Here is an 18,524-nt window from a genome sequence, read left to right as displayed (position 1 = left end):
TCTAAGAGTGTCTTGTGTGAGCATGTCAAAAATTTTACCAAAGTCAAGCTGTATCATGTCTACTGCTTCTCCCTACCCGCTATTTAGCTGCCCTGTCAAAAAAAAAAAAAAAAAAAAAAAGATGTTGTAATGTTTTGATGCAACCTATTTATGACAAATATGTTGCCTGTCCAACATCTGCTCATTAATTACAAGATAATTAAACATTACTGCTTTACAATGTGTTTCATTTCTTTCTGGGTACTGAAATTAAGCAGAATATCCTATAATTCTTTCTTCCTTCTTTGCCTTTCTAAAAATAGATGCTTCTTTTTCTTAATCCCCAGAACATTCATTGTTATTGTTATTCTTGAGTTCTCAAAGATGATACAGAAATTGATTTGATTATTTTCTTAAGAAATGCAGGGTAAATTTCACTCTGCTCTGTTTACTTTAAGATACTTTGATAAATACAAATGTTTATGTAGATAAATACCCTTTCCTAATTCAGGTCTGTAGCGTTTGCTATTATTTGAGTTAAATACCTGATCACGTCTGCTTTTTAGGAAATTCTAGACAGAAATTTAAGGACCCTAAATATTATGTCTCTTTGCCTTTTCTTTTGCTGCCATTTTTGTATCTCTATGTTTGCTTGTATTATCCCTATGACCCTAAATAATTTCTTTCTTTTATTCTTAATGTTTACTTATTTTCATGATATTTCTAATGTTTGCTTTTTGATTTTCAGGTTGGACTTCTTTATACAATCGCATTAGACTCCTACTACACTTTTGAGTGTAAATTAAGATAATTTTAAATATGCACTTCTTAATACTCCATTCAGAACTTCAAGTTTTCTCAAACTCCCTTTCTACTTAAAATATTTCCCCTTGGCTTAGCGATGTCTTGTTAATGTTTAATTTTTGAAGTCTATTGTCACCATCACTTTTCCCTATTTCCCCCAATATATCCCAAACACTTACTCAACTTACTGAACATTATTTGCATGAAAGATGCAATTCAGTTCTTTCATCTGTGTACATGAGCAAACATACATAAAGCTGGCATAAACAAGATTCGAATAGATTAATCTGTTTAAAAGGCCCCTCTTTAAGAAACAACATTTAGTGAGACACTGAAATGCCAGAAGGGTTGAGCTTGTAGTGGCTGCCAGTCCTTCAAAATGTAAACCAGTCTTGAATCATAGTGTTTTTTATTTGTTTGTTTATTTCTGTTTTTACTTTAAAACAGATGTTAAGTAAGATGCATAAAACATACTGTTTTCATTATGAGTAAAATAGATTTAAGGACATTCATTCAAGAAGAAAATGTGGTTTCCTGACACAATGAAAGTTTACTTCCTAGGAAAGATTGTCACTGCTGCTGATAAAAATAGCACTAGAAATTCCCCCTTCCTATCGTTTAGCATCAGGCTACCAGAAAGTTTATTAAAATAGGGTATAGGGAAAAGATGGAAAAGAAAGACAATATAACAACAACAACAAAGGTGATTGTTTGAGTTAGAAATCTTTTCCCATTCTTTCTATTATAGTGCCAAAAACTAAACCAATTGATACATGAATTGGACACCTATATGCTCAAAGAAAGCAAATAGCAAAAAAATATGCAAATATGAGGAAATGATAGCTATCTATAAACATTAAGCTTGACCCACGTTCTTTGACATTTGTAAAAATTAACCTTAAAGGATTCTGGACCAAGGTCCTGACTCCAGCCCTGAAATATTAATATAAAACCATTGGAATGCCTAAGTATAATGTAACTGCATTATAATTAGCGAGATTTGATGTCTATGTTCCTGTGGTAGGATTTGTGTTTAAGCTGTTAGAGGACTGATATGGGAAATGTTTCTCTTTCAGAATAATGCCAGTGATTATATGTACAAAAGAATCCTATATAAAATTTGAAGAAAAGCCTCTGGTATTATAGTTACACCAGGGAAAGCATTTAAAATATTTATATAAGATAAATAATTGTTTTAAGATACATATTCATGAAGCACCACTCCATATAATACCATTACCTTAAATCTGTGGCTATTTTTTACAATACATACAAGATAATAATAAAGAAATCAAATGTCATTTTATAGACCTTCAGAAAAGTAATTTGCTAGCTTTTTCATGCTAAAAGTGTTTTGTCCCTTATGCGATTTTTATTATACAATATGAGCTAGAATACAGTTAGCTGGTCTAAATTGGTAGGTATATTGGCTACATTTTCCTTTGATCATTTGGTATAAATACTGTACTGTGTTCATTCTAAGTTTAAGTTTAAAAGTATTTAAAGGTTTTAAAAATATCCTCCTGATGGGTCAGATAACTTGCAGTCTTTTAAAAGGAAGTTTTACATTCTTCATCGTGCACTTGGAGGCAAGTATGTGAAGATGGCTGTTTTCTTGCTATCAGAAAATGTGTCAGAGCTCTGTACATATAGAGTCAGTATAAACCCACTCTGTGTGCCTTCTTATGTCTTGAAGTTGTGACAACAAGATGTACCAAGCCTACTGGAAAGTATTTATGCCCAAGGGCAGGGGGAGAATGTTCACAGAAGGAGGTGTCTAATCTTGCTGCCTTTCATTTTGTTTAATCTAGTTATGCCACGTTTTGCTGAACAAGTTGAGGTTGCCATTGAAGCGTTGAGTGCGAATGTCCCACAGCCATTTGAAGAGAATGAGTTCATAGATGCCTCCCGCTTGGTTTATGATGGAGTTCGTGACATCAGGAAAGCTGTTCTGATGATAAGGGTATGTAAGGCACCCGGGAAATAAAAGTTGGAACTTAAAGGAAAGTATCACACTGGATAAGAGGAATAGAAAAGCTACTTGGGCTCAGCCCTGTTTCATAATAAGCCAGAAGAGCTTGACATTGAAACAAGCATAAAATAAAAGTATGTGCACTGGAAAAGTATTTTAAAGCAAAGGGGTGAGGTTATTTTAGGGGACAAACAAAAATTATTTTATTAATCACCTAAAAGATGATTTTATCACAGCTGCCTGTAGATCATAGAATCACAGAATCACAGATGTAAACTGTAGAACTCTTTCCGTAGTAATACCATTATTTTGCCAAGATTTTCAAAGTTTGTGTAGAATGTTTTTGTTTTCTTAATGTATGTGTGCTGCCTAGGATATGAGGTAAGTCTGGTTAAAATCTAAATGAATAAATAAATTATCTTGCTGCTCCAGTGAGCATCTGCAAAGATGGTTTTGAATGTTTACTGAACTAAAGAATGTGTCATTTCAGTGTTGACTAACCAGTTGATTCAATTTGCTTAAGCATCTATAAAAAAAAAAAAAAGGCAAAACAGCATGATAATTGTGAGAGTAGATGTGTGTGTCTTGCTTTTTAATGTAGTCCGTAGTCTAAGATTTCAAAAAAATACATAGATATATATTAGATACATATGTTTTGGACATCCCAATTTAAGTTTTTATATGAAACCCAAATTTCCTTGAATCTGTCCTGATGAAAGCAACGTACAAATGAAGTTACTGTGAAAATCCCAGAGAAAACTGCCTCACTTCAGGTTGTGAATGTAGTATAGTACTCATGAAAGACTTCAGGCAGTTAGAGCACTCCCAAATAGCTTCATTTTAGTCACCTGCCATTATATATTAAAAAAGCTTTTGACAGATTTATATTTATAACTGCAAAACAAATCCTATTCCCATACCCAGAGCTAATCTCAGGTAGCTTGAATTATAGGCATGTTTGATGACGGGGGCAAACATACCCTGTTTCTGGATGTGAGACATTTGGGGTATTTTCCAGATCAGGATGGAAACACAAGATCTGCATAGTAAAAGATCTCTCTTTTTCCTTTGACTATCTAGTTCTTTAGTCTGTAACAGCTGTTGCTAAACTTTTCTTAGGACAAGAGCCTCTTCTAAGTACATATCAGTCTTTTAATCCCATCAGACATTTAAACTATTTCATAAGAGGCAATCATGAGCTGGGTTCTTCTGCAGACCCATTTTCTACTGTCACCTGCCCGGAGTTCTGGCTTCCAGGACCCCCTTCCTGGGTAAAAGTGGGACATCAGATCTGTCCCACTGAGGTTGCTATGAGGTTTTCCATACTGAATAAGATTTTTGGCTAAGCAGAAAGCACCATTTTAAATTCACTTCTTTCAGTGCCATCTTACTGTTACGTTAAGCACTAGCTTGGAAAGCTGATCAGCATTCAGGCTTCACGGTCTCCTTAGAAACATCCAGGTTACTTTCGCAGTTGTATCACTACCACATTCCTCTCCATGTATGATATGAGCTAATGAATTCTGCTTATCCAGATTGGGAAAATGCATTTTTTACATTCAGACAATTAACTTATTTATGGAGCTAAATGTGGTGCTTCTTACCCAGGCAGAGAACTAAAGCACATAAATTGATTCATTATCCTTATGAGTTAACTGGGAAAATTCACATCTATAAATTTACATAAAGCAGAGTTTGCTGAGTCAGAAGCTTATTTTCTATAGGAAAAAAAAATATACATATATATATTAATTTCAGTTTGAATCTCTTCTTAGCATTCCCATCCAGATATCTAATGTTGAATCGGAATATACAATGAAAGGGTAGATATTAAGCTATAAAAGACAGTCTTTATAATATTTTTATCTAATAATTTCTTAATTCTCACACACCCCTTTAATTCAGGTTGTAAAACTTATTGAGGAATTATTAAAAACAATAACAAAAAAAAGAACTTGCAAACCTTTTAGAGCTTCTGACACAATTATTTTCAGGCAATAATTGTTCGTGTGCATGCCATGAAAGACTGAATTTATCTGAGATGATTCTCTTATTCCATAAGCCACTTTTAAAATTAATTTTTGTTGGTATTATTACATTTAGTAAGCTAAAGGAAAGGGAGGAAATCTCTCTTATTTGGAAAGGGGAGATTTTATTCGTTGTCTGAAAGAGAAAGGAGACTCATTTTACACTGAGGTCTATTATTATGATCTATACAGAAGAAAAAATCTATTTCACAATAGAAGTAGTATAAATAAATTTAGGAGTATAATTACAGAACCTAAAAATAAGATAGGAAATATTAACTTAGTTCCTTAGTTTATTTTAAATTACTACAGAGGGATCAAATTGCGCTTTGTTTTTTTATAACTACTTGTAAAATTCCTTCAGTAGTTAGATGGAAACCTGCTTTACAGTTAGAAGTAATCACAATGCCGTTTTATTTCATTCTTATGTGTCTACGAAGCCAGTCTTTTTTCACACATGTCCTTCGCTATTGGCAGCCTTGCCAATAGCAGGTTAGTTGCAACTGTATTAACGTGATATATTTGTTTGGATCAGGAGTGCACTTTCAAAGTCAAACTCCAGTTGCTCCCACTTGCCATGTTTTGGTTCACGTTATTGAGTAGTTTTACAACATATGAACTTGATCTTTTGGGTGATCCTGTAAGATCTGCTCTATCTAGGAGCATGTTAAATGTACTCTTAACATTATGGGAATTTCATTCCATGGTTGCAAAGCACACCTACACTGAATAAAAATCAAATTAGGGTAGTGCAAATGTGGGGTCCGCAGTACTTACTGTTTGGATCCATACTCCATTGAATCCATACTTCTTAATATAGGATTAGCCTTGATCACCCATAGGGTGGCCTCTGGAATGAAATCCAAGGTGTTACTACATCTCAGCCCCTCTGGAAAATGAGACTTGATGCAGAATCACATCATCTTTTTAAATAGGTTGTCTCTGAAGGACACTAAAGCAGAGTCCATTGTCTATACTGAGAGCTTTTCAGGTTGAATTCGAAGTATTAGTTTTTACTGTAAATAATTAAACAGCTGAAGACCTGCTGTGCGAGAGGTTCTTTGTCTTTACTGCTCAGTTGGTGCTTGCAGCACCTGAGTCACTCAGGCTGCAACTGCCTTTGTACAGAAGCAAATGCCTAGAATAGCATGGAGTTGAACATAAAAGCGTATTGTACAGGCTTTTTTTCTCTTAGCTTTTAGAAGTAGAAGGTATTTTAGTGGTAGAAAATACGGAAATATCTCTCTTTCTTCTCATTACAATGTTGGCCTCACTTGGTGTTTACAGTGCTGAATTTCTTATAATTGCATCTTAAAATTTTTAAGCACGTAGGGAACTATAGTGTAGTGGGTCTTTTTGAATTGGTGAAATATTAAACAATATTAAACAAACAACACTTGTAATCCTACATATCTATGCCATTCTACATCTAATACATGCAAAAATTACATTTTCATAATGGAGTTACAAAGGATAGAAGAAAATTGTAGTGATGGAAGATATTTGTTCACAGCAAGCTCTTCAGTCTAGCAGCCATAAAAATATTAAAAATAAAAAACTAAAAAACACAATGACTGGAAGCTGAATTTCACCAAATTCATAGTAGAAGTAAAGCATGCATTCTAAAAGTAAAAGAATATAATTACCAGGTAATTTATCTTGGATTGTGCAAGTCTCTCCACTGGGAGAATTCATCAGAATTAGACGAATGCAGTGAAGAATATACTCCAAATGTAGTAGAGACACTTTATATGAAAGCAAAATAATCGTTATAAGTCTTATGGCCTGTGCTATATAGCAGTTAAGTCTGAAAATTATGAAAATGGACTTTTTTGTTCATTAATATCAGTGAATTTTTAAAATCTATTAGTTTTGAAAATGATTCTAGCTCCCTCTTCCACAGGTGTTCATCAGAGTGTTGTTTAGATGCTGTCTCTAAGTTGAAATCCAAGTTTCCTTATTTTGTATGACCATAGACTCAGATTTCTGAAGGACTGAATCTGTCCTTCTATCTTCCAACTCAGATAAATTAAGTTTCAGACTTTGTTGTCTTGGAAACTAGGTTTTAAATACCATGGTTGGATTAGTTGTACACAAAAATTAGAGTTCTTATGATATATTTAGAAGTCTCTGCTAAGGAGATAAAAAGCTTAATTTCAGTTACCTCTCTATATTTTTTTTTCTTTTTTTCTCCTTTGTCTCTAAACAAACTGAAGACCTTACTATATAGGCTGCATCTCCAAAGGATCAGATAGAACAAAGCAGCAGTGAAACAGTGAAAAACATGAAGCATGTTTCAAATGGCCTACAGAGAAGAGTACACTAGTATTCTTCATCTTAATGAAAAATGTAGCTGCTTTTGGAAGAAAATGAGGGTGTAGAATTCTCCGCACTTGAAAACCTTAAGCAAGTGAATCTGAAATTACTTCTGGATTAGATCTCACTTGTACAGGGGGTAACTACTAGAATTTCTTGTATTTGTAGTATATTATAACAATTCAATTACATTGTCCTTTTGTTTTGTACTGCCTTTTCTCCAAGTTAAAAATTTATACACATTAAGTTCCCATCTGTTAAAGAACACAAATTTTAAGATTGTGAATACCAGGCATTAACAAACAGCAATGCATTTTTCTGAATGTTTGAGAATGAATCACTGAAACACAGAAGTTTCTGAATGTTTTGGCTCTTTAAGAGCCTGTGCTTACATGTTACACTTTTGGGATGTAATGTTTTAAATATTGCAGCTGGCTGATCTCTCCAGCTTAGGCTCTCACAGCCTTTACCCTGCTTCAGCTCTGATTGCAAGAAGCTGTGAAAGGGCTACGTATTACCTTTTATAGTCTTACCTCTACAAAATTGTGCAGACAGAAGAAACAAAGACGAGTATACCTGGGGAAGGGAGTTGGTTTTGCAATGCCCAGTACAACTGATTGGTTGAATGGACTTGGAAGAGTCAGATGGTTTGCCAAGGAGGGGCTGAAGCTTTCCTGCCTATTCCTACTCTTTGCTGTAAAGGCTGGGCAGAAGAAAATCTGAGCCCTATGACTGGAAGTGTTCTGTCTTGCTTAGGGAGTTATGTGTTTCTGCTAGTAGCTGGTTTGCTTACGACAGAATTTAAAGTCACATCCTGCCTTCAGGCAGCTAAGCAAAGAGAATGCAGTGATCAAAGATGTTTGGACAGATAGACCATTGGACAGTAGTACAATGATGGGTACCAATCTTTCATTTCTTTTGTATGGCAGAAGAAAGAAGACAAATTCATTTTTTTCACCTAGATTTCATCTCCTGTCAAACCTGTTAGATGCACTATTTGTACATACATCTCGTCAGAGATGCTGCCTGAGTTTTATCACCATACTGTCATACTTGGTTATTTCTTCCTTCAGTGCTCAAAACACATATTTAATTCATACTCTTTAAGCCAAATGAAGATGGCTGTGGGTTTTTTTTTTTCTCCCCATCATGTGCACTTCACCATGTAGCTAGCAAAGCAGATGATTTTCTGTTACAAACAGTGATGTGCACTTCATGTTGGAAACCAGGCTGTAATATAAATATCTCCAAAAGACTTCTCAACATTATGTTAGAGGGTTTGGACCAGTTCCTAGTGACTGAGCATCTTCAAGACAGAGCTGTAATGACAACTGGCAATGATTAGCACCTCTGCTAGGAAACTTGACAGCGCCTCCAAGCAAGAAATGCCAGCATGAATGATTTCTTCTATGGCAGTAGCCCCTCAGGTTAACACTGAGACATGTGGGTACCCAGTAGGGTGAGGATCTCTCTGTAGTTACTGTGATCTTCTTTTTCTATTACTACTATCATTTACTGTACCTACAGAAGTTACTTGTGGACAGACTTTTGTACTAGATGCTATTAAAGTGCAAAATGGAATATAGTTTTCCATTCTGAGGCTATTTCTGTTCCTGGACCATCTGTATCAAATATAATACTAAATATTTTTTTAAAGTAGGCTGTTTCCCTCTTTCTTTCTGTTCTGGTTTTGACTGGAATGGTTAATGTTCTTGCTAGTAGCTGGTATCGTGCTGTGTTTTGGATTTAGGGTGAAAATAATGCTGATAACGCATCAGTGTTTTAGATATTACTGAGCAGTGCTTACACAGAGCCAAGGACTTTTCAGCTCCTTGGGCTGCCCTGACAGTGAAGAGGCTGGGAGTGCACAAGAAGCTGTGAGGGGACAGAACCAAGACAGCTGACCCATACTGGCCAAAGGAATATTCCATACCATGTGGCATCATGTGAAACAATAAATATAGGGTGGCTGGCCAGTAGGTTGTAAGCAATTGTGTTGTGCATCACTTCATATATATTTTGTATTCATTATTATTATTATTATCCTTTCTTCCTTCCTTCCTTTTCTGTCCTATTAAGCCGTCTTTATCTCAACCCATGAATTAGTTTTTACCCTTTATTTTTTTTTTTTCCAATTCTCTCCCCCATCTAACCCCATCTCACTGTGATTGTGAGGGGAGGTGTAAGCAAACAGCTGCGTAGTGCTTAGCTGCCTGTGGGGTTAAACCACAATGCTCTCCTGTATATTTAACAGAGATATTTTTCCTCCTATCCTGTGCTAGAAGGTGAAAATACCAAACAAAAGATACATAATTTGTCTTTTTTTTTTTTCTCCTTCCCTCCCTTTAAAGAACCTGAAAACAAGCCATATGTAACTAGGTTTGGTCAGTGTGCTCAGATACCCTCACATCGTTTATATAGCACCAGCAATGGAGATAACGCACTTTCAGTATGGAGGGTGAAGCAAATTCCAAAGGCCTGGATCTGAATATAATTGTTGGCACCAACAAGACAGAGCAGTTTATGAATTTTACATTTGCTTCAAAAAAGGTTGACAATTTACTTTTTCTTTCAAGAGGAAATCTATTATTCACTTTGATAACTTTTTCTTCCAGGATGTGAGTTACCTTTTCCCAGGTATTTACTTTCTCTTTTGAAGATTATGTGAGATTCCAGGAATATAATGGTAGTAGTGTCCATTTATAAATTAAATAATATTGTTTTGAAATACTACATTCCGGTTACTAATGTTTCCAAAAGATGTTTGTTCCTGGAACTGCATTCATCATGTTAACAGAGTTTTAAAAAGTTACAGCAAGGTAATGATATATGCCATTTGTAAAGGAAACTAAAGTTGAAACAACTTAATTTTTAAGCCAATTCAATTTCAGTTCTTGACTGCTTGGGCAGAAAAATTAATTTAAAAGGAAAGAGAAACAGCATTTCCTGGGCAGGTAGTTGATGAAATAAGAACTTACTGTACATAGGACTTTGTATCCTTTAAAAGCTTGTCATCCCCTCTCATGCTTTCTCTCCCATTCTCTCTTTCTAGACCCCTGAAGAGCTAGAAGATGATTCAGACTTTGAGCAGGAAGACTATGACGTTCGCAGCCGAACAAGTGTTCAAACTGAAGACGACCAACTTATTGCTGGCCAGAGTGCAAGGGTGAGTATAAAACCCATGTTCTAAGCTAAGTGTTTGTATAGCTACGAATGAAAGCTATGCCTCAGAAAGCACATGCAAATTTCAGATCGTCAGGGTCACTTAAACAGCAGGAGTAATTTCACCTAGGTGTTTAAAGTTTTTCATGTCTCACCTATCTGAAAAGTATTGAGTTTATTGAATGATTTTCCTTAGGCTTAGGTTATACCCTGTTACCACCTATTTGCTCTGGTAAGTGCTGTAGGAGGAGGCCGTGCAAGTTTGGAATGTGCTTTAACTGTGGCAGTATTCAGCAAATTAAAAAATGAAATTAAAAAAAAAAAAAAAATCCCATCAGGGCACCATGTACTGTATCCAGAAAAAATCTTATTTTTGTCATGTTTCCCAGTGTGCAAACTTGTCAAGGAGAGCTGTTTAGGCTCTGGAGTAGTCCCTGTAATTTAATTGTAATTGAAGACATTTGTTACTGAATCAATGTAATTTTACCAGGGTAATTATATCATGATGAACTGTACTCATTGTGATTTGTGACCTTAGTTTGTGCATGGGGAATGCAAATTAAGCTGATGAGTGCTTCAGGGGTCACAGGTGCCAGAGAAGTGAAGTTTGTTGACACAGTCGTATGCCAAGAGAGACACATAGGTTCTATGATTCTTTGCCACTCTCTGATGAATGTTTACCTTTCACTAAACATGCTGCTCAGCTCAGATTAAAATAATAATAATAACAATAACAGAAGTATCATTTGGGGGATAAATGACATCATGAAAATATGTTTGGCAGGAAAGAGAGTTAAACAACAACAACGAAGGCCTTAGAATTTTTCAGCGGAGAATCACTGGAGTACTGGGAACTATCTGGATTATTTCCACGGCTGTTTTGCACATTTCTGCAGGTTTCTTCTGGTAATAGAACTTGCTGAAAGTGAAATAATGAACTAAATGAGAAACGTACACATTCACAGACACACACACACCCTCTCTCTCAAACAAAAGCTAGTAGCTGGGAAGGTAACTTCTTACCTTGAATTCTGGAAGAGGATTTGCAAGGCTGAGAACATTGAAGGCCAAAAGGCAATGGTGGCTTGAAAGAATAGTTCAAAGGGTGTGGAAGGAGAAGTTGTCAGCTGTTGTAAGATGACACACAGTACGTTAGGACTTGAAGTAAACATTTTAGACACTGAAAAGGAAGGGTAATGCAAACCTAAACAAAGTTTATTTGGAGGTATGGGAGGAATACAAGACAGGTACAATGAAATGTGTGGAAGTTTCTTTTTTAAATTAATTTCACTGAATATTGAATACAGATAGTAAACATTCCATACCAGATACCAGAAGAGCTGGTTCTCTGTCACTGTATCCCAAGAACAAAAAATTACTGTCTGTTATTGGGTTGCCTGGATATGATGACTAGTAACCTCACCACCTAGATGAAGACCAGTGTGATTGCAGATCCAATCCCAGTGAGTTGGGTGACCAGGAACTGGCACTGAAAAGCATGAAGTTGGAAGAGTTGCAGAAAGACATCTGGATACCTATACCTTACTCTGAGAAACATAATGAGTACTCTGGATGTACATTAATATCTTTGGGGTATTTTTTTATTTTAAAGAGCATAAAGTTCTGTTAATTGATTACTAAAGTAAGTCTGAAATATAAAGGTACTGAAGTGTAATATTGGTATTTTGTAGTCATTGTTTTGTAGGTTGCATCTAAGATTGGTTATCATGTCATCTTTGTTGATCTAAAAAACAAATACAGGCTGCAGTAATACTTTTGCAAAGAATCTAGTTCACCTAGGGACTTAGGAGTCTTAAATTGTATTACATTTATTGCAGTTATTATCATTGCTGCACTTAAAACCTTCTGCTTTGATCAGCTGCACACTGTATAAGCATAATATATTATAAAGACAGTCCCATTACTGGGTAACTTATAATGCAGTATGTCACAAGAAGCAACAAGTGGATGAAAACATAAAATGAAAACACGCTAAGAAGAAGTGACACCATCCACAATCTTAAGTCTTGAGTGACTCATTGAAATGAGTCTGCTAAGCACAGTAGTATCTTATTTGAACTTTTTCCTAAGAAAAGCTAGATTTTAAGTTGTGGATTGTAATGGATTTGTTTAATATGCTTACTGTATAAAGCTATTAGCATTTCGGTAGGAAAGCTTGTGTTGGTCTTCAGTAGGAATAAAACTTGAATATATGATCTGCGTTTGCTGCAGAATATAGCTCCTTTGAAAATGTATCAGCAGCTGGAATAGAAATGTTAAAACATTGCACACCAATTTAAAGGCTGTGCAGATGAAGCTGCCCACTGAGAGAAACCACATGCAAGACATACAGACCAGCTTTCCAAATTCTACTGCTCCCATCATATTCTTTTAATTTCAGTTAATTCAACTGTTTTAGTGTTTTATATGTATGCTTATTTATTTATTTATTAGCTTGACTTACACTGACTTATATTTTTCTGTGGAAAGACTAATATGCTAACATTTTAAACTGCTGAGTTACATTGATAAGGCCTAATTAAAAGTCATGTGTTGAATTTTAATTTGATTAACTTGCAAATTTCTCATTTTCTGATCTACTGTTTATAACCTTTCTTAATTTCAGTTGTGGAAAAGGTCAATTATGAATTTTTAAAAGCCAAGAGCGTTTTAAGAATATGTAGAGAAAGATGTCAGCTGATTGAAAGTGACATAAACAAGAAAAAATGTAACGACACTTAAATATATGTCACACCCCATTAAATGTGGTCTTGAGAGCCCTAAAGCCAAATTGTAGCTCAACTTGGAAATCATTATTGGAAGTGTCCATTTGATCTTCAGAAATAATTATTATAATTTTGTAGGCTTTTCTTTTCTTTTTAAGTGGGTGGGGGAATTTTCTGCTTTGTTGATAATGTCGAGACAAATTAGTATCAACTCGCTTAGTGTCTTTTTGCATATCTTCCAAGATACAGTTAGACTACTAAATTTTATTGAAAGGTACATTCATTACAGCTCACTTCAAATGTATTATCTTGCATGTCATAGCTTATTTTAGTGTTGGGTTAAGCAGAAAACTGCTGTATTCATGACAGAGATTGAGACTTGAGGAGTTGCTGGCAATTCAGTCTGCCATTTCCAGTAGATTTCATTCATTTTCTTTCTCTTAAAGGTTGAAGATAATTACTGTTAAATCTTAATCTTCTTCTGTAGAGTGGTGAAGAATCTGTATATCATGGCATTAGATCATTTTTACATTTTTGAAGGTAAAAGAAGACCTACAAACATCCTGTGAATTTGTTTGTGCCTGTATTAACAGAAACTAAATGTCTGCTGGACTTTGCTTAGTGTCTTCCACTGCCATAAAAAGAAGCTAGAAGTTGGGCATGCAGTTTGAATCAATAAATATATTTCTAGCATCCTTTTTTCATGCCCAGCTTCTCCCTTTTTCTTCCCCAGGCTATCATGGCTCAGCTTCCCCAGGAGGAAAAGGCTAAGATTGCTGAGCAGGTAGAGATATTCCACCAAGAAAAGAGCAAGCTGGATGCGGAGGTAGCCAAGTGGGATGACAGTGGTAATGACATCATTGTGTTGGCAAAGCAGATGTGCATGATTATGATGGAAATGACAGACTTTACTAGGTAAGGAAAAAATAATCCACGCTAAGGACTTCTTCATACATTTCCTTTTTGTTGCAGTTTATAGCCTATTGAGATGATGCACTGTGTTTTGGGGGATGCAAAGACTGATAACATGGGTCATACATAATGGGATGGGTTCTACAGTTCTCTGTGCATGATTGCTCTAGATATTTCACCAAATTGGATTAAATACTTGAAGTTTTTGTCTTATTTGCAAATTTGTTTTATTTGCAGATCATCTTGAATTTCAGCAGCAAAGATAGTCTGTGACCTTACAGACACTCAACTGACATTTTGTTTAGTACCCATCTAAATGCATGTGCCTTTCTGAACTTTCAACATTTCAACACAATTTGTGTCAATCAAAAATAATGGCAAAACTATTTATATAATTTTGAAGACTGAACTTTCTAAAAAAAAAAATACCAAATTAAATGAAACTGTTTTGATCTAATACTTCATTGTAGTCTGTCAGTAACGATTTTTTTTTCTTTCATTTCTTTTTTCTATTGATGTCTTGTTCTTTTCTAATTGCAAAGAATCAAAAGGCCATTCAGTAGTGATATCAAGTAAACAGAATTATTTTGTTTAAATATGGTCATATTATTAATCACACCAGGGATAACTTTTTACAATATGCTTTGAATTACAGGTCACCATAATAAATAACAGCTTTTCTGATATTTATTTTGAATGGGAGTTCAAAATTATAAATGGCATTTATCAAAATCTGATTAAATAAAACTAGACAAAAATCTCTTTTCATTTGTCTTTTGTCACGATTAAAATGCCTTGTGTCTGGATCATTCAGCCCATTTCAGAAAAAAGTCTCTGCAGTGACAATACAGTGTTTCCACATACCTTATACATACGTTTGTATGTAAATAATATTAATTTACATGGGTAGTTAATTGGTATAGGTATCAGCAAATATTTTTATGCATTTTAAATTTAAATATATATAGAGAAAGTTTGCCTACACTTGAATAGATGACTGCTGTATTTCTTTCTGAATAATTATTCTCTCAGTTTACTCATTTTTCTCCCAGCTTTTGCTTTCACAACTATTCTTTTGGCAGCAGACTCACAATTTCTGTATACCAAATGAGAGTGCAGAACCTTCTTTGAAGGGTGATGATTTCAAGAAGTCTTAGTTACTTTTTGTATTATTCTTGTCTTTGGCTCTCTGATCCTTCTGTCAAAAAACAGAGTGAAAAACTGCCCAAGTAGTGCCATCATTTCACATAATGAAGAAATAATGTTCTCAAGCAACAGTCCAGAATATCAATGCTTTCTGCAGCCTTCTGGACAATCTTTGATCCATTAAGCATCAAATTGAAAGTTTTGTAATTGTGTTTTCTACCATCAAAAGAACAGAACTCATATGAGAATGAGAGAAAAACCACTGGCACATTTGAAGTAAATTAAAAAAAAAAAAAAAAAAAAAAAGCAGAGTGCAGCCCTGTCTACATCAGATTTAATAAAAACTTGTTTAATATATTCCATTAAAACAGAACAAAGCCTTTTATACATGTTGGTTGACTGTAACCTCAGCACTATTAAAATAGATTTTTTTTTCAAGTGTATGGAATTTCTGACAGTCAAATTGGCTGCTGTAATTAATGTAAAAGCATATGAGGTCACTATGAAGAATTTCTGTTACAGTTTAAGTTCAACAGAAGTTAGATACTTGTGTTTCAAGATCTGTTTGAAGTGGAAATGAAAGTATGTAAAGAACTGTAACAATTCTATGATTCTAAGATAAAAATGGAAATATGTTTCAGTGTGTGTAGTTTCACCCTGATTGGCAGCTGAACTCCACCATACCGCTCTCTCACTCCCCCACCTCAAAGGAAGAGGGGGAGAAAATACAATGGGATACAGGTTATATTAATCTCCCTAATACAAATTAGGTTATATTAATCTCCCTAATACAAATTAGGGAGATTAATATAATTATTAATATTAATTATCAATTAATATAATTATTAATATTAATAATTAATATCTCCCTAATTTGTATTAGGGAGATTAATATAATTTGTCTACATCTACTACTAACAGACTAGAGCAGTGAAAAACTAAAAGCAAGCTAAAAAGACTTTCCCCCCCATTCACACTCTTCTACCCCCTCCGCCTGATGGGCTATGGGGAATGAGGGTTGCCATCAGTCTATATCACTTAATCTCTACCACGCCATCATTTTCACTCTCTGCCTCTTCACTTCACTGCTCCGCGTCCCTCCACATGTCCCTTTTGGAGCTGGCTGGAGCTGGGTCTGATCTGACATGGGGCAGCTTCAAGGCACTTCTCACAGAGGCCACCCCTGCTGCCCCCTGCTACCAAACCTGTGACATATAAACCCCATAATAAACCCCAAACGTGTTATCCTTGGCATCACAGATGAAAAAGATGTGAAAGTAATAGCATGTTCTTCTTAGAAAAAAACATCTTCAGTTTTACATTAAAATATCCAAGTTTGATCTTATGATTTTCCATTAACCTTGTCCAAAGCTGTATTTCTCCACATAGTATCACAATTAATTAAATAAGGGAAATCAGCTTCTTTCCAACTGTGACATTTTCAGGGGCAGTAGCAAATATTCTTATAAGCAGGATTAAAGTTTTGTGTCTGAAACAAACTACAGTGCAAGTTTGCAGTGACTTTTTTTTTTCAAATATATGTGTTACATATATTTTTTCAAATATATGTAACTCTAATGATTAAAATCAGATGTTTGTACATCATCTTAAAAGTATAGTATCAATCTTAAAACAAATTATACGTTTTAAATTTAACAATTATGCTTCAAGAATCTTTGTTTTATGTCTTTTATATATAAAAAAAAAAAAGTTTTCTATACTGTGCCATTCTGTTCTAGACTTGACAAGCTTAACATCAACCACTGGCTTGAGAATAACATACTTTTTAATGGTTGTGTAGTCAAGAAAGAATGTCAGCTTAACGGGCACTTAAAAATGCATATACATTTAGTGTAGCTCATGTGCTTAAGGCACCATCAAACTAAATTGCTAGTGCGGCATTTTGTAAGAGAGGAAATATAGCAGACCAATATCTTAATCAATCTGTACTGTACAAAGTAGTTAAAAGGTATCTTTGTAATAAGGTAAGAAGTCATTCCTGTTGCTGTTTTAAAATCAAATACCAAACAGGATCACTAAAACAGCTTCCTTGAATGATTGTTCATAATTGTATTTCACAGAGGTAAAGGCCCACTGAAGAATACATCAGATGTGATTAATGCAGCCAAGAAGATTGCAGAGGCAGGATCAAGGATGGACAAATTGGCACGGGCGGTAGCTGATCAGGTAATAACAAAAACAAGCAAACAAGCATGAATATAATTTCTATCAATGAGTTGCATTTTTCAGGATAGGGGTATCTTCTGTAGCAATTAGCTTGATTTTTGCAGTTCAGAAAAGTCATAAATAAATCTTAAAACCTCAGAAATTCCTCAGTTGTTCCACAACCTCACTTTCTGGACTGGGGAGACTATTATAATTAGATTAATATATTTGCTGGCATGAAAGCGGTAGACTTAGACACTCTGTTGCCCTTGCCATATGCCTAGGACTTCTTATATTGTTTCAGTTCTTTCTTCCAGCAGTTCCTTGCTATTGCACTTTTCTTTCTCAGGATATGCTGACTCCCTGTCTTCAATTTGCATACCCCTTGCAGGGTATTGTGTTCTTCATCTTACAGAGCCCTGCTCTATGCTCTAGGATCTGTGTCCACAGTCCCAATAACACATTCATTTCATACCTATACAAATAAATTTGCTATATTCAGACCTTTTCTTTCAGATTGGATTATCTATTATTTATTATCTATTGGATAGCAAGAGAAAGCATCGTATAAAAGTCAAGAGCCAAATTTCAAATCCGGGTGTTTTGTTCTAGGTACCTAATTTTAGATTTATGCAAATTAAAGTTGACAATTTGTTCCCTTTGAAAAAATAAAAAATAAATCTCTTTTCTCTAACAATCCACTGGAATACTCTTTAGTAAGCATGAGAAAGTATAGGGAAATGAACTAAATAAAAAATTGGGATTTATTTGGGTTAAGAACTTTTATTTGTTCAACTAGTTCTGATTTCCTTCATCTTTCATTTTGCATGTTCACCAAATGCTAATTTAAATGTCTGATTTGCTGGCATACATTAAGCAAATGAGCCTTGGGCAACAAAATCTGTAATCCTTGTGCATCTAGTGATCTAGAACAAAAAAGAAGGTGAGTCGGTGATGATAACATTGTAAAAACTCATGTGAAAACCTCATAGTACCACCTAACTATGAGTATGGGTGCCTCGCTTCAGATACTCTTTGTAGAAACATTTCTATAAATACTTTTTATGCAGCTTTTGAAGGAGTGAGATCTTCTATCACTAATAGTAAAATATTTTACAATACTTTCTTTGTAGAGTTTTTCTCTTATATACTTATTGGCGTTATTTGTCATCTTCCCACCATTTCTTTTCACTGTCATCAGCAGAAACCTTGCTGGAAGTGGGAAGTATAACTTCCTTGCCTGTAGTCTTTCTCTTCAAAATAAGTATTTATTTTTTGTCGTCAAGGAGGCATGCAATATCATGTAACACATCC

General features: G+C 34.8%; 1 protein-coding gene across 2 annotated transcripts in view; it reads left to right on the top strand.

Moving 5' to 3' along the window:
• CTNNA2 (catenin alpha 2) overlaps positions 1–18,524 on the top strand; it is a 474,395-nt gene that overhangs the window by 424,565 nt on the left and 31,306 nt on the right. For both annotated transcript variants that reach the window (XM_082760174.1, XM_082760175.1), the window contains exons 13-16: positions 2,595–2,746; positions 10,151–10,264; positions 13,720–13,901; positions 17,126–17,231. In XM_082760174.1, the coding sequence (XP_082616300.1) occupies positions 2,595–2,746; positions 10,151–10,264; positions 13,720–13,901; positions 17,126–17,231 (554 nt within the window). The remainder of the gene's footprint in view (positions 1–2,594; positions 2,747–10,150; positions 10,265–13,719; positions 13,902–17,125; positions 17,232–18,524) is intronic.

The sequence above is a fragment of the Aythya marila genome (genome assembly GCF_965140915.1).
Source record: "Aythya marila genome assembly, chromosome: 4".
Taxonomy (NCBI): domain Eukaryota; kingdom Metazoa; phylum Chordata; class Aves; order Anseriformes; family Anatidae; genus Aythya; species Aythya marila.
The sequence above is the reverse complement of the archived record's forward strand: the minus strand, read 5'-3'. Positions and strand labels throughout refer to the sequence as shown.